Source organism: Condylura cristata, unplaced genomic scaffold (assembly GCF_000260355.1).
Source record: "Condylura cristata isolate star-nosed mole 26May11 unplaced genomic scaffold, ConCri1.0 scaffold00011, whole genome shotgun sequence".
NCBI classification, from domain to species: domain Eukaryota; kingdom Metazoa; phylum Chordata; class Mammalia; order Eulipotyphla; family Talpidae; genus Condylura; species Condylura cristata.
In genome coordinates this window covers 41,527,343-41,545,520 of record NW_004567112.1, presented here as the reverse complement: position 1 = coordinate 41,545,520, position 18,178 = coordinate 41,527,343, and the positions used below count along the sequence as shown (strand labels likewise).

The 18,178-nt window shown below is 32.8% G+C and overlaps 1 protein-coding gene across 1 annotated transcript in view; it reads right to left on the bottom strand.

The window, feature by feature from the left end:
• The window catches only part of CTNNA3 (catenin (cadherin-associated protein), alpha 3), a 1,271,003-nt gene that overhangs the window by 402,735 nt on the left and 850,090 nt on the right, over nucleotides 1–18,178 (bottom strand). Inside the window, exon 11 of the mRNA XM_004680853.2 lies at nucleotides 17,888–18,044. Coding sequence (XP_004680910.1) covers nucleotides 17,888–18,044 — 157 coding nt within the window. The remainder of the gene's footprint in view (nucleotides 1–17,887; nucleotides 18,045–18,178) is intronic.

Below are 18,178 nucleotides of genomic sequence, written 5' to 3'. Positions count from 1 at the left end.
TGAATAATGCTTGACCAAGAAACTACAGAAAATAAAAGCCATAGGAAACAGTACAACTAAAATAATCCAAGAATGTCTTGATACCAAGGGAAAGAGATTCCTAATTTGCCACTCCCTAAAATACAAGATAAACACAATAATGATGCAGTATAGAAGACCCATCAAAATGCCTTTCTCTTTATTTGAATGTTTTTTTTTTCTCCCTTCTTCTTCCCCACTGCAGTCTTTTCAGTGGCTTTCAGCCATCAAGGCAAAATTCTACTCATATCTTTTCTTTTTTGAAATGTTCTTTTAATGAATGCATGCAGTCATTCTTTTTGACCCTACTATCCTCACTAGCCATTTTTTTTTTTTTTGCCTTTCTTGATAGTCACAGGGAACTCATGCCTCTACTGTATATTTGGCATGCTCATGTATCCCACCCATTTCTGTACCATTCTATTCATCTCTCAATTTAATAATTTTATCAGAAAAATACATTCTTAACATAGTCATCTTAGATCTTAGTGAAATCACCATCTTCTTTGCTACACATAAAATTTGTTTAATTTCTATTTTGGAAACTTGCCAAAACTCAACAAATGATGATAGGAACTACCTATGTTTTCTTCATTTTTTAAAACTGGAAGAAACAATTTCTCTCCTTCATTTCTCCAGCATTATTGTTATTCCCTGTGGTTCTGCAAAAATTACTGAAAGTAGTTCTACATCAACATCTGCCAGTTTCCTCAGAATTTTGGAGTGTAATTTGTCTAGCCTAGAGGCTTGAAGTAATTTAAAGCAGCCAGGTACTTTTATTATACCACCAATTGGGCTTCGATCCCCTTAACCATGTTTGCCATACCCCATCTAGTTTAAAGATCATTCGCCTTCATAGGAAGGCAAAAGCAAAACAGAGGTTGAATTGTTCTGCAAAATTTCCCCCATCATCTGATTTCTCACCATCTGGACTAAGCAGTTGAGCTTATTCCTTCCTTGTTCTTTGACATATAAGAGGGGTTTTTATGACTTGGGTTGAAAAAGGAGTTGAAAACTAATGTGAACATACCAAATGGTACAGAAAAACACAGATCGTCTTTCGGGAATATAGTGAGAAAATTACTAATTGTGAGAGCATATTTAAGGAGACGGAAAAGAAGCAAGGGGACATTAAATTAACTTTGAACAATTAAAGATCAAAGGTGATATAATTATAAAACTGGAAGCTAATGTTCTGAAGCATGTTTTCTCCTTCAAATAATAATTCACTCTGAGGCATAAGTTCCTTTTATTTTGTAAAACCACAATGAAAAGCAGACGAAAGAGATGGGTAATGCCACAAAAGAAATGCAATGATAGGGGTATCAAATAGCCATCTAAAAACCTAAAAACTATAAAAACCCTTCTATAAAAACCCTTCTATACCTTTATTCATCTGATCTCCCCTACAAATATGCTCAGAAAGTTAAGAAAGCAGTAGTTTGTATCTCCCTTGTCATTTAATTTCTTTGGCAGTCAAAGTGTCTGTATGTTTAAATCAAACTAGTAATTTTCACATTTTTTCCCTAGGTTTTGGCTATAAATTTTACATAAGTTCTTCCTATTGAGAGTTAACACAATTTAAAGCCCAATAGCCTTTCTAAAAATTAAAGAAAACCAGCATTTTAAAAATGACAGAAAAGAAATGTCAAAATAAAATCAGCTCCAATTAATAAATTGGACATTCAGGCAGCATGAAAGCAGATTCTACCAAGTGGCATTTCAGGGGATTAGAACTGGTGATTCTATATGCTTCTAAAAACAATAGGAGGCATACTGCAAATTCCAATATCATGCATCTCCTTCTAAAGTATACAACTATTTATGCTAAAGAGTCACAAACTGATGATTAGGACTTAATGAAAATCAACAAAGAAGAATGACATTGGGTAATAGGCCATTAAAAAGTATTATCTTCCCAAACTCTTCCTCAAGATAGGAGGAAGAAACAGAGTAGGAGATGGAAGAGATATTACCCCACTAGAAGTTAAACTTGCTGAGATCTGGAGGATTAAGAAACAGGAAATGTTATAGCTACGAGAATAGAGGATGATTTAAGATACTCCATCTTAAGAAACTTTTAGAGCTGCCCAGCACCGCTGAGAAGGTTTTCTGTGACACACACACACTAGGTACTTCCACAACTACTGTCTACTTAGTGTCAAAAATATTATCACACAGGAATTATTACTCCCACTTGACAGAATAAGAACACAAAAGATATTAGGCATAATACCCAAATCTGGATAGCTGGTTAGTACAAGAAATAGTCATTCCCTCTTGAAGATGAGGGGGTAGGACTATTTGTTTCCTTGTAAACTGGCAAAAGCAGGGTCCTCCCTGTTGGTGCAGTGGGTTAAAAAACAGCACTGCAAGCAAGCTGAAGCTGCTTTGGTGCGAGTTCGATCCACAGGCCAGAGGTGACCCACATGGTATGGCAGACCTCTTGCCTGCTGCTCCCCTCAGCAGTGTACTTCATCAGCCTGCCTGTTCTGCTCCCCACTGTCTGTGGTGAATTCTCATGCCACCCCTGTGCCTCTGGCCTATATCTCAGTTCTGTGTGTATAAATAAATAAATCTTTAAAAAAAAAATGTAGATAATGCTGAACAACTATTAAAAAAAAAAAAGGCAAGAGAAAAGACAAGGAGTGAATGGTGCCCATTCCCCTATACTATATCACCCATTTACCCATCTGTAGCAAATATTTCCCATTATGTATACCTGGCAGCTTCCAGTTAAATTGTTCCTTTTGTGTGTGTGTATGTGTGTGTGTGTGTGTGTGTGTGTGTGTGAGACCATGAGATAAAATTCACTTTGGCATGACCAATGGGACATGAATTTAAAGGAGTTATGACTGGGTACTTTAAAAAGCCACTATTTACAAAATATTCAATCAGTATCTGGAGAATGGTGGCAAAGCTGTGGTTCTTATCTCTCTAGCTATTTACAAAACATAAAACTGTCTACACAACGGGGAAGTTCAGCTAAGCTTCACTGTAGAGGAAAAGAAAAGCCACTGAAAATCATTTTTCTGAGCTCATGTACAGAAACTATTCCCACCAGGTGGTAATGATAGCAATCTAAAGAAACTTCTTAATAACTACATAGCACAGAGTGACATCTAAGACAAGATCATTTGACTTTTGTTTTATCATTTTCTAGTTTTCTATTTTTATTCTAATTTTCTATTATCATTTTCACATTCTTCTTCAGGTAAGAGCACACTTAGCTAATTTATATGTGTCATATATCTTGTATGTCATAGTGAAATTCACTAAGGAAAGAGCTTTTACTGTCATCATATCTAGCCTGAAAATCATGTTAGTATCAAGTTTAAATACTAATACATACAGTTTTTAACTCATGGAATAACCTAGAGGGTTTTTAGTTGCATACAGAAATTATTTAACTATTCAGAATTCAAAATACTGCAAAAGCTTTATTTTTGATGTTATTTAAAATATTTTAAACGTTATTTTTATTTAAATTATAACAATGAAATGATGTTCAGTTTAGTTCAGTTTATGTGACAATCACTATTTTATTAGCATAAAAATTAAGAAACAGAGATAAAACTGTTATATGATTCTTATCAAAGTTAAGTCATTGGACACATCAGAAGACTTACTAAAATGGTCTTAAACAATAATGAATTCGGTTTCATCGGACAATAAAATATGTAGGAAAGGAAGAATGAATCCTTAATTCATAATTGCTATTTTTTTCTCCAACATAAATAAATCACAGAAAAATAGTTGCAGTGAAAAAAAAAATGTAGGAAATTAATGATGTTGAAACACTATTGATATCTGGTGTGTGAACAGAATAATAATCTGTATTAATTTGTTAGGACTACTAGAACACAGCACTTTAAAAAAGGGGGTTTATAAAATAGAATTTTTCACAGTTCTGGATGTTAAAATTTTGAAATCAAAGTATTGACAGGATTTGTATCTTCTGAGGGCTCTCTTCCTGGTTCCCTGTATTCTCCCTATGTCTTCACATGGTCTTCTAACTCTGAACATGTCTGTATCCTAATTTTCTCTTCTGGTAAGGATACCATTATAGTAGGGATCATCCTACTAATCTCATTTTATCTCTTCTTTAACAACCTTATCTGCATATATAGTTACATCTGAGGTACCTGAGGTTAGGACTTCAGTATATGGAATACGGAGAATATAACTTTCCCAATAGCAAAAACATGCCTATCTTTGTGCTAAACAAAAGAAGTCAAGAGAAGGATGAGTACCAGATGGTGCCACTTATACATGGGATACAGAGAAACCAAACTAAGGGTCAGACAAAGACAAATATTAAAACAAATCTTTGAAGGCTGACCAGAGAACCAAGGCATGTGGACAGGGAGGTGGAGGAGGATTGAGAAAAGCGTAGGGAGAGAGCACACTGGACTATAGTAGAGGACTGTAGGTGCTTGGATTATTAGGGGCAACACAACTATATTTCAAAAACATTCCAAAGATGTTAAGCAATGGAAACTCAGTGAAGTCTATTTAAAATAACAGAACTAAAAATATAATAATAGAGATAAAATCAATAAAATGAACTATAAGTCAGAAGTTGATAAAAAGTTATAAAAATTCAAAATTAATAGCAAGCTCAGAAAAACTTAAAGGATAAAGTGGTTCTCTCAGGAGAATATTCCCACATTGAAATAAATATGAGGAACAGGACAGCAAATACAATGATTGAAGTGAATATTGTAGTGGACAATTTTTCTTTTAATAAATCAAATCTTACTCTAGTTGACACAGCATATATTGTACTTAATACGATGATGATCATTTGTTGATGGCAAGGTATAAATACAAAATTATATTTTCTCCAGTTTTCTATGGAAAATATAACATAGGTCAATATGTAAGGCACATTAAATAATTCTCTGCCATCTGTGATACTGAAATGGAATGAAGTCTCCAATTGTAAACCAGAGTAGACACGGGTAACAAAATTCCAATAGTGATAAGATTATCCTTGTGGAAAATCTATATATTAAAAAACTATGTCTGCAAGTCTTTGTTTGGAGGTCCAGTCCCCAAATTTATGTGCTACAATAGTATTTTAAATGCTCTCCTATAACAGGTACACTGAATCCAAGAAAACTGTAAAAATGTGATTTTTTTAGTACCAGTGAGCGAAAGCTATATTTACCTGCTCAACAATTACTCTGAGTCCTGTTCAAAAAGTAGTATTTATGACAACAAAATCTTAATAACTTTCATTTAATAAGCACAAGAGAATAAGAAGAAACACACAAAATACCCTTTTATATTTTCAAAGAAGAAAAATGCCAAAGTTTCAACCACACACACACAAAGATGTGATTCCTTATATAACCTCTTCACATGTCACTGTCAGATAAACTGCATTTGTACTTTTTAAAATTATGACAATTCAAGTGCACTCAGCAAGGTGACATAAAAAATTGTGACAAAAGTACAGGATTTTCATTTTATTCACAGATACTTTTCCAAATGCACACTAAAACTTTGTTTCAATACCACAACAATCATTTAGGTTCCTGTCATAAAAAGCTTGAAAAATATAAATCCCACATGCTGTATCACTTGTTAGTGCTTAATTAAGCAGAAAATTTTAAGTTCGGTGAATTACAAATTGAAATTAAACCCCATCAAATTGTACATTAGCAAATAAATACCTTGGCATGCCAACCTTTAGCACTGTAGGAAATGAGCTTTATCTTTAGCTCTGTGAAAGGTACAGATTGATCACTAAGCAATTATACGGCTAGGTACAGCCTTGATTTGGAAACAGTATTATACCAACAAGAAAATTTTTCTGCATAGCTGCACTTAATTTTTGCAGTCTGCCTAGAATAGTTATGTTACATATACATTCTGGTTTTGCCCTGAAGCCTGTGTTGGGAGGCTCAGAAATGTAAACAGAATAAATTCTGCCTTGGATCACTTGTAAGTTGTTCCTGTACAAATCAAATGAGAGTAAATTAAGTAAAACAGATTTTATTAAACAAATGTTTATTAAGTATCTGCAGTACACCAAATCCTGGAGAAAGCACTGCTGTGGACTCAAATCTAAAGCCCTGCACCCATCCGCAGTTGGGTTTTTTTCTTTGACTTGACTTTTTACTAAGCTGGTGTTTTTAGTCTTTTTTTTTTAAAAAACATTTAAATTCTCCTCTAGACTCTTACTAATTTCAAAGGAAAAAGAATTGTTTCCCTACACAAATCATAATTAGTCTAGCTTAAAGGGATAGTTATTATGCTTTATTATGTACATACAAAATTGTCCTACTGTGTCCACATGGACAGCCAAAGATTTATAAAGGAAAGGCTTAAGTGTTTGTTAAATATTTGATTTAAAGCTGATTGAGAAACAAATCTCAAGTCAGGCTTAAGAGTTAGGAATATCTTTTTTCCTAAATCAAGACAGTTTCAGATGAAAGAACTCAGTTTCATGATCTAACCATGACCTCCATGTCTGTATATTAAAAAGCAAGTTAGTCCGACACTAATTTCAGAGAGAATATTAAGCAGAGACTCTAGACTGACTCAAATGGAGTTTTGAAAAGTGATATCATTATTATTTATTGTCCTAGAGAATTTGAGCAATTCAGGAATTCTCTGGGTTGGGTGTTTATATATAAATGTGAACAGATTAGCCAAATTCATTCTTGAAGCAATATATGAAGAAACACCTATAGGTCTCTCAGAGTTCTTGGGGTAAATGTTTCTACATTTACTAATAAGTAGCTCTTTTTAAGAAAAAAAGATTAAATGCAAGATCAAGTACACACAAGGGCACACACAAAGACACAGTAGAAGGAAAATGTCTATCATGCAGATTTCCATAGCAAGAGGCAACAGTTCTTACCAAAATCTATAGTAAAGGGATAATTGTAAAATCTTTGGAAAGGTTAAATAACTGACTTTAATTTTACATACAGTAACAAGCATTACAAATGTTAAAGTTTAATAAATGTTCATGGTATGATTACACATTATCCAGTATACTCTAGCCTTTGAAATATTCACAATAAATTTATTCATAAAAAACTAGTTATCTTTTACCTTCTCTATGCACAAAACAAAGATAAAAGATAGCATAAACACTCACAATATATTATTTCATCAGTCTGACTCAGGGTGGTAAAGGCGTAAGTATTTTTTACATTTACAAAGCATCTGCTTACACAGTATTATTGAGATTCAAGTTTAAGAATACTGTATGATAACCATTGCTAGCAGAGCTTCCAAGGCTCAACTAAGTTAGCCTGAGAATACATCGTTTACTCCAAACAGATAACCATTCAGGCTGCCTGTCTCTATGCCAGGAAATTCAGGTCTGCTTTTCACTGTAAATTTTATTATAAAACATTAGGAAAAGAAATCACAAAATATCATAAAATCTAGAGAATAATCTACTTCAATTAACAACAGGCTGATTTTTTTTTTGAGTTTTCTACATTTAAGTAATAAATATAATTATGTGAATGGCATTAAATACAAAATTGAATTCTCTTATGTAATCTTTCTTAGTTCTGGCCAATTCTCTCCATCCAGAGTTAATCTTTCTATGTGTTTGTTCCATTTGCCATGTAGAGCATAGTACTATTCATAATACTCTAAAATATTTACTCAAAATTTCTTTTTAAGATCTGTCCTACTAACATGAAAATCAAGTTCATTTGTTTTAACTTATATGTTTGTTGTTGTTTACTCATTTTCCTTTTGATGGGCATTTATGTTATTCCTAACTTTCACCACTAAAAAACACATTTCATAATGATCACATATGTATAAACTTTTCCAATATGTACTTTTTGTTAAAAAAAAAAATCTAAGTACCATCCATTGCCACTTCTTTTTCCACCAAAGAGATGCCAACATCTCTTGAATTTACATTCCCTGAAGCACTGTATGATACCACTTATTTTTTTTTTTAAGATTTATTTATTCATACAGAACTGGGGTACAGGTCAGAGGTGCAGGGGTGGTGAGAAGACTCACCAGAGACAGAGTGGGGAGCAGAACAGGCAGATCAAGGAAGTACACTGCTGAGGGGAACAACGGGTGGTCAGGAGAGGTCTGCCTCATCATGTGGGTCACCTCTGGGGCAGGGATCAAACTCATGCTGACATAGCTTTAGCTTCTTAGTGCTGTGCTTTAACATGCTGCACCACCAGGGAGGGCCCAACACTACTTATTTTATTGTATCATATCTAACATTTGACATCATAATATTCATTGGTCTTATCATCTGATAGTCACACACCATAGTTTTTGAGATACTTCTCCAGTTAATTTGAGGTAGGTTTATAGTAGGTAGTAGCTCCTTTAGAACAATTTATTTGTCTTGTATCTAGCTTAAATTTTAACAATGACCTACCAATAATGTTAGTAATGATGATCATCTATTACTCGCCCACTTTTATGTTCTAGACATTCTCGAAAGTGTTTTAAATATGTCATTTTAGTGAACTATTCCAAGCATGTAAGAATATGAACTCCAAGAGGACAGGGAGTTTTGTTTGTCTGGCTTATCTTCATCATTAAAACAGTCCTATCACCTAGTGAGCACTAAGTATTTGGTGAATGAATGAATGTGACCTAGTCCATTCAGGCAGCTACAACATAATAACACAGATTAAGTAGCATATAGACAACATCAATTTACTCCTACTGCTCCAGTGGCTGATAAACCACACAGTGAAAGGCACTAGGAATCACTGCAGTAATACTTTTGTAGTATCATTCATGAAGAATCTGCCCTCATAACCTAAGTAACTCCCAAATGCCTCACTTTTCACAGTTTTATATTGGGCCTTGAAATTTCAGTATATGGATATTATGGGGTGGGGGGGTCACTCACACATTTTACCCTGTAGCAAAATGTTATTATCAACATTGCAGAGCAGGGAATCTTCGAGTCAGAGTTAATTCACTTCCCAAAACTCAAGATCTGGTAGTAAATGGTAGAGTTATCAATCGTAGACACACTTAATCCCCTCCAAATACCCTCTTCTCCTTCAAGGATTTTCACACACTCGATTTTTCTTATCTAATCTAGAAGAGTTCTTTAGGGGTGAAATTTTAATATGAATTAGATGTGCTTTGTGGGAATGTAATTCTTAACTGTCTTTCTCAAATATATACAAACTGCTCAGTCCAGACTTTGGAGTCACTCTGTAAGCTAAGGTTTTAACTGATTTGTTAAAATTCCCCAGGATTTTAACATATCCCTGAACTTAGCAAAAACTTGCAAGCTTGATATATTTCTCATTTTAAGATCTTACATCTGCACCTACATGGACAGCAGGAGGAATGTTTTCTTCTAGGTTCAGATATCTTTGGAGAACATGTAGATTAGAATCATCCTGAATTTATGTCTAGCTGAAGTTTTTGGACTCTCAAAAAGCTCAAAAGCATTGCTTAAATCCATTAGTAGGTAGTGGAATATTATACAGCAAAGAGCTTTTCTCTAATCTCTTGTTGAAACTATAGAACTCCACAGGATAAAATATATAAGGATTTTTTTAAGCTACTTTTTTAAAATATGCATTTATCCATTTATGCATACGGAACTGGGGCCAGAAGTACAGGGGCAGTGAGAAGATTCACCAGAGTCAGAGTAAGGAGCAGAACAGGTAGATCAGGCAGATCGACAAAGTACACTGCTGAGGGGAGCAACAGGTGGGTCAGGAGAGGTCTGCCATGCCATGTGGATCACCCCCAGTGCCTGGGATGGAACTAGCACTGACACGGTTGCTGCTAGCTTGCAGTGTTGTGTCTTAACTAGTAGCTCCACCAGGGAGGGCCATAGTTACAATTTTTATTACTGAATTTAAAAGTCAAATATTAATTCTTTGAAAAATCTAATCAAGTATAACAAAGAAAAGAAGGTGAAAGTGTAAAATTGCTCACACTGAATAAAGGGAACATATGTGCTAATAATAAAAATTCACTAATATACTTGGCAATTTTTGTCATTTAGCAATTACAATGAAACAAAAACTTCTGATTGAAATAGGGATGTTGCAAGTGAAATGACTATATAAACTCTTTGAAATGTCTATATAAACACTATCAAATCAGTATTTTATTGTTCCAAATTATAACGATTAAAGATATAGGCTTAGAATTGATACACTGGCCAGAAATAAATAAGTAGAAACGAAATTATGAGATTTACTTTAATTCTTTGTTTCCATTGATAGTCTGTCAATATATTTAGGTATGGTAAGTCATGATGTACATGATATATTCATTAAAACAAAAATGAACATACCAATAAATTTAAATAAAATAACATAGTCATTAAGGTAATTTTAAGAATTTTTTGTTATTTAAGATCTATTTTATCATCTAAAGCCTTCGTTAGTAAATAACTAGTGCTTCTGCAGAATTAAGGAAGTATTGTTATCTTAAACAAGTCTAAAATGCTAGCCTTTACTGCTATTTGCTTTATCAATAAATGTACTGGTGATTACTCCAGCTCTAACTTTAATTTGGTAAAAAAATAAATATCATATCTGACATCATGCTTCAAAGTTAAAAAAAAATCTCTAATTAAGGTTGTTGTAAACATCTAATTCATAATATTCAAAGATAGTCCTGTAGTATAACTATTGTTCATTCAAATGATAACAATTTGAGTTAACTGTCTGTTAGAGCATAGAATGATAGATGATAAATTCAAGCTCACATATCTAAGCTACTCTTCAGTCATGTAAGTACAGGCAATAATTCAGGACATAAAAGAGAACATTAATGGATTACTTTAGGTGTCTATTCAATCATTGTTAAATGCATGCCTTCTCCTTGTCCTTCTATAACTTATAAAAAGCTGTGTGTACAGTTTTTCTGCAGTCTCCACAATGATCACTAAGCAATATACCATCACATGAAAATATAATCACAGAAGACCCACAGGGAAAAAAATTAACATAAACATGACAAGATTCTCTTTTAATTTTAGCCAATAGTAAAACTGCAAGTTATTGCCAGATTATTCTGATAAGGAATAGCTTCTTTTCTGGGTAAATGGATTACTGGGTGATTCAGTCTGAGCTAAATTCAAATCATCAAACTGCCTTTCACTTCGTTTTCTATTGTTACATCTTGGATATGTTATTGTGGCTTAGTTTTTTGGAGCTTAGGTAGAGAAAGTGGTGTCCTTTTCTTCTCACATCTAGGAATAACAAAAGCATTATTCAGCACTACCTACTTTTATGTGAATGGTTTTTATTTAGCCCCTGCACTTAGTGTTACTAAACTGTAATGGTCCACAACACTGCTACTTAAATTTTTATATGATTTATATTTTCCAGCAATTATTCAGACATTCTTATAATGCAACCTGTTGTCTTTCTTGGGTGCAGTATCAATCCAGATGTATCCTCTGTTACAGTAACACTGGCCAACCTATTGTTCCTCAAATTCATATGCATTTTCACAAACTTTTCTTTCTTTATGGTATATTATCCAATTTCTTTGATAGTCAATTTAACAGCTCAGTTAAACTGCTATCTCCTTGACACTGTTTCCTGCAATACTCTGACACTCCAGGAGCATGAATTGTAGAGCATTTTGCTTATATGACCATTATAATCTTTTGGAATTTCACTTATATACATTACATTATTAGCTCTTTGAAAGCAAATATTATGTCTCTTACCTCTTTATGTTCTTCACCATTTCCCTTCATACTACCTTGCAAATAGATGATATCAAAATACTTTTGTTGAAATTCATCTTTGCAAAATGTTTTAATATCACAATTTTAAAAGAACATATTTGTATTGCAATATTTTTTACTATGATGCTTTTGTCAACTTAAATTACAACCAGCTGTAGGTTTAATAGATAAATAGATACATGGTAATAGACAAGTGTTTATAAGTACATAATTTAGCTATGTGTGGATATGTACCCAACTGGTCTTTTATTCCTATTCCATAAGCACTATATTGAGGTTTAATAATGCTTAGTGTGTGTAACTGAGTCAGCATGTTGACTTTATAAGCAAGATTATGTGTTTTTTTGGTATGAATTTATAAAAGCTAAAATCTATTTTTGAATTCCTTTGTCAAGTGATTATGACACAACTTTTGTAGTAAACAAACAATATATTTACTATGTTATGAGCAGAGAGAACTTACTTGCACATTTTTGATGGCAGTATCATCGCTATCCAATCTCTTCATATTTGAAATCTTTTGTGATTCCATATGAATTGCAGTAGTATTTGGTAGTGTTCTTTTTAAAATACCATTAATATTTTTATTGGGGTTATACTGAATTTGTATATCCTTTTTGGTATATTCATTTTGACATATTGATTCTTCCAATCTACAAGCAGCATATATTTGCCATTTCTTTGCATCTTCTAATGTCCTAAAGTTGCCATTCTACAGCTCTTTACCTCTTTTGTTTCTTTCCTCCTAGGATTTTTTTTTGGTATAATTGTAAATGAGATAACTTCCTTAATTTCTTTCTCTTCTATTTATTTGTTTGTATGGGGATTTATCTGTAGTGATTTTAGACCTTCTCACTTTGCTAAGCTAATTAAAATAAAGTGGAACAGGAATATCCTCTTCATAAAAAGTTTTAGGGAAACTGGGCAACTATCTGCAGAAGAATGAAACTAGACCACTATCTCAAAATGGAAAAAATACTTTATATAAAAACTGAAACCATAAAATACAAAGAAGAAAGTATAGGCAAAATATTTAATGACATCAAATTTAGTGATGAATTTAGAAATTTGTCACCAACAGCAAAGGAAACAAAAGTTAACAAAAACAATAGGAGCATATCAAGCTATAAAGTTACTGTATAGTGAAGGAAACCATATCTCAAACAAGAAGTCACCCTACTGGGCCCTCCCTGGTGGTGCAGCGGGTTAAAGCACAGCACTAAGATGCTAAAGTCACTTCAACATGAGTTTGATCCCCTCCCATAGGTGACCACATGGTGCGGCAGACCTCTCCTGACAGCCCCGCTGTTCCCCTCAGCAGTGTACTTGGATGATCTGCCTGTTCTGCTCCCCGCTCTGTTTCTGGTGAAGCCTCCTACCACCCCTGTACCTCTGGCCTATATCTTAGTTTTGTATGCCTAATAAATCTTAAAAAAAAAAAAATCACCCCACTAAATAAGAGAAAATATTTTAATATCTTTGACAAAAGACTAATATAAACAATATACAAGGAACTTACAAAACTCTGTAAAAACTAAGAGACCCAGTTGAAAAATGGGCAAAAGGACTAAATAAACACTTCCCAAAGGAAACATTGAAATGGTCAATATGCACATGGACAATGTTCAACGTAACTTATTATGTGAAAAATAAACATCAAAACCATAGTGAAATACCACCTCATACCCATAAGAATGATCAATATCAAAAGACTAGAAACAAGCACTAGTGAGGTTGTGAAGTAATGAGCAAATTTCTACACTGCTGGTGGGAATGCATTGGCCCACCCTTTATAGAAAGCAGTATGGAGGTATTTCAAAATGTTAAAATGGCTTTGCCATTCATCCTAGTAATTCTCCTATTAAGCACCCACCTAAAAATTTCAAAAACACTGATTTGAAAAGGAACTTGCATTCCTATATTTATTTCATTATTATTTACTATAGCTAAATTCTGGAACCACCCAAAGTGCCCAAAACAGATGATTGAATCAAGAAGATAAGGTATATATGCACAGTGGGAAATTATTCAGTGATCAAAACAGAAAAACTCATTCCACTTATACCAACACTGTTGGAGCTTCAACAGATAATGCTAAGTCAAATAAGTCAGAAGGAAAAAGATAAAATACCAGACAGTGTCATTAATATGTCACATATAAAGCAGCTAAGTTATGGGTCAGATAAAGACAAGTTTAAAACTAGTACTTGATAGCTGACTACAGAACTGAAGTGAGAAGGTTGGGGGAGGGGTAGTAAGAACAAAAAGGAAAGGAAGTACAATTGTCTATGGTAATGGATATGGATGAGTTGGTCATGAGTGTACTATGGCATTAATACCTGATGGAGTATCTCAGTATTATCTCAATTTAAAAAAAAGGAAAGACCAAAGATCAATTTCTTTTTCAAAAAATTAGTCAGTGGTGTTCTCCATATCCTATGTGGTCTCTTTTCTCCAACAATCCCAATTATGACAATTCTTTTGCAGTTATCTCTTCTAATTTTTACTCATTATTCAATCACCCGTACCTTATGTAGTTTCAGCAGTTAAAATATGCCATCCGTACTTAATGAATGAAGGAAGGAATTAAGAGAGAGAGATAGTCCATGTCTTAAAATCCTTCATATTTAATCACTTCTTAGTAATTGTTAAATCATTTTTATGATTAAGCTAATCCCTCTTCTATAAAAGTTTACTTCAAAATTCAGTCTGTTGAGATTATCGTTCATTCTGAATCAATTATGAAATAGTTCAAAAGGCTGATGCAAGTGTTAATGTTTCCTCTTTCAAATTTGCATCTTAAACAGAGATTTTAAATGTTTTGATACTCCCATATGAATAAATAATACTAGAGATTTCAGACATCAGAAATTGAAGAGACAGAGCTTTTTAAATCTTATCACATAGGCTCATGTCTGTTAATACATAAGACAGACCCTAAATGTTCAAATGAGTTTCAAAACAATTATTTTCTTACATATGTTTTGTTTTATATATATATATATATATATATATATGTATATGTATGTATGTATGTATGTCTATATATCTATCTATCTATTTAGAGATTCACAAAAAGCACATAGAGTGGTATTTGGTAAATCCTCAATTAATGAAGGAACAAAAAGTTTATGATGCATTTTAAAGATTTTTTTCTAATTACATGCAAAATGAACCTAGTAGCATTATATGAATAACATTAATCAAAAGAACCATGGAAAAAACTTAAGTTTCCCACACATTTCTTTACTTTTGGAAATATTTTTTTGGTCCATTGTTCTATGCTATTTTTACATATAAAATTTTGAAATAGATAATGTATTGAGATGGTATCTTTCTTCCTTATGATTTTTCACTGTTTGGAATTTCTTATGTATGGCAAGAGACAAAATAACTTACATATAGTTTCTGAAAAATAATACCTTAACTTCTATAGGATAAGGAATTTGGAGACTATATAAATATACAGCTTTAAAACAATTAATAGTATCTCTATATCTGGACCTGCAATAAATAAATGATGGACTTTTGGTATTAAAATGCATGTCTTTCTTTCAAAGGGTGCTAGTTAGTACTAGGAAATCTAATCACTCTAAACATAAGGGAAAACTTTTACCACATGTGATGTAAATCTAATGACAACAAAATAGGAGTATAAAAAGTACAATAATCCATTTTCATTTTAGGTTGTAGTTTTAATTGACATTTTAAAGTAATGAGTTGATGTTCTAAAAATGTTTTACAACCAACTCAGTAAAAAGTGGAAATTCTATCATGATCCATATTCTTTATTCTTAGGGGAAAAAAAGAAAGTAATTGAGAATTGTTATCCAACTACTAAAAGTTCAAGAAAAAGGTGAAATGTTTACATTTTGAAAATATAATATTCTCTAAGTAATTCACAAGTCAGATACTCTATGAACTAACTTGTCAATGATCCTACCTGGAAAACACAGGAACCAAAAGTATGTGAATAAAAAACGGTATATTCCAAAAGATCACTTTAAAATAGTCGCAGAGAAGTTGTTTGTTGTTGATCATATCCATGCCTTTTTTTAAGGCAATATGTCACATATAGTACTACAACTCATAACAGGGTCCCATCACATCCATTTGAACATGATTAGGCATCTTTACAAAAATGTAACCCAACCACTTATTGACCTGTCATCTTGGCCTACATTCATCCTCCTTTATAACATTAGGAAATTTTTAAGAAAAGCAGCATAATCTCTGAAAACAGATGTTTAAAAGTTATGATAAGAACGTAGATGTAACAAGAAGCATCCCATAGAGCCCGCAGCAACTTAATACAAGGTAAATTTTGAAGGCGATGTAATCTGAGAAACCAGAGGATACTTCTTAGAGTTTGGGTGGATATATAATATATTCTGGTCCCTCATTAAATTTCCCTTCTTTTCTGCTGACAGGAAAGAAAACCCATTTCCGAAAGTAAAGAGATGTATGGGAACTTAGTTTTCTTCATGGTTCTTTTGATTAATGTCATTCATATAATGCTACTAGGTATAATTAGTCTTAGCACTGGTCTCCTGAACTATATATAATTGTTGTTCACAAGACAACAAGTCACCTTGCCTTCCTGGTTTAGGTGGAACTGTCTAATGCTTGGAGGTTTATCACTTTGAGGTCCAACCTAGAGGAAGGTCAACATAACCCAGAGGTGCTTAATTTAGTCATGAATAACCTCAAATCACTACTAACAAAAGCATCCAAAGGTCAGGATACCATGTATAAGAAATAGTGAGTTCACAGTCTCTAGAGAATTTTAAAACATTAATAAAATACACTAAATACTTATCTACTTCTATTAGAAATTAAATATTACTATTATTTAAGCAATTGGCAAATTCATTTTCTGTTACTTGCAAGCAAAACTCTCTGAATTGTAAAACTGTTCATAGAAAATAACAGACTTAAAGGTTGTTCAATCAGGTTAATCCAGTACTAAAAAGAAAAATCATTAACCTCTTCTTTGAGAATACACAAGTTGCCTAGATTCCAGGCCTCCCGTAACTCTACTAAGATAAGGTCTGGCCAATAACTATATCTGTTTTTGGGTATTCAGAAGAGCCTCCTTATTGTGTCACTATTATACTGCTAAAAAAAACTTACATCAAATAGTATACACAGGTTTCTTTGTTTTCTAACTAAAAGTACCAACAAAAACACAGAACTGAGAATTTAAGAATTAAATAAATAATAAGACTATCCCATATATCATCAAAAATCTAGATTTCTTAAACCATTGTTCAGGATAAGAATGCATGAATATTTTAACATAATGAATCTAACAGGTTAGGTAAGACACATAAGAAAACATTGAAAAGATAAAATGATGTTAGAAATTCATTAAAATTTACATTTTATATAAAATACATCCCAGGAAACACACTCTCTTTCTTGCCTCTCTTTCTTGACAGAAAGGAAACGTGATTTATTTTGAAATGTTTAAATTATAAGAGAGTAAGTAAGATTAAAAAGTATTTAGTTTCTTGATGTTACAATAACATAATTAAATCCTGAGTTATGCTTCTAAGAGTTATGCATTATAGGAATCATTTCACCGTCCTAATCTTTAAGAGAGAATCATATGAGCTTGACATGTAATTTCAGGCTCTCCTCTTACTGATTTAGATCGTTGAACTTGTTTATTTGAGTCTTTATATCAAAATAAATTAAATACTTAATGAACACATATTGGTGGTGAAATATGTACTATATCTGAAATCAATGAAGAGTTTCCCATTAGTACATACATTACTTATATTTAATATATATACATTCTGAGTTGAGAGAAATTTAGTTGGAAAACAAGTGCAAGAAAGCCAAAATATGTGAGTACATTAAAAAGAGGGAGATAATGAGTCATGTGAAAATCAAAAATGCTTATTGTTTTCTATGATATTTTGGCCATGAATAAGAATTTATTTTAGAAATATAGTATAAATTGATATGAAGTAAGGATTATAAGGCATGAAGCTTATTATCCAAATTATCTCTACATCATATGTAGCAGTACTTTGATTTCAGAATGAGAATGACTACCAGTAAAAAGTGTCTCACTATATCACATAACATTGTTCTTGGTATTACCCTACATTAGGAAATTGACAAAAGCAAGTGTGTACATTAAAAAGATCAAAAACATACCAGATACAGCAAGGAAGTCATCAATGCTTGTAATGTCATCCACAGCTTCAGTGAGGACATGGATATGATTCTCCCATGTGCGCTTGTACATTTCCATGGTTTTTTTGACCACTTGACTTTTGGGTCTTGAAGCCAAAGCAAGCGCAGCATTGATAATCTGTGAAGATATAGAATGTTCAGTGATTTCTTTGTGAACAGTTACCATTGTGCAGATGGAAAAAGTACTTTAAAAAATTAAATAATTGGGGGACTTCCGGAAGATGGCGGCAGAGTAAAGACGCCGAGATCACC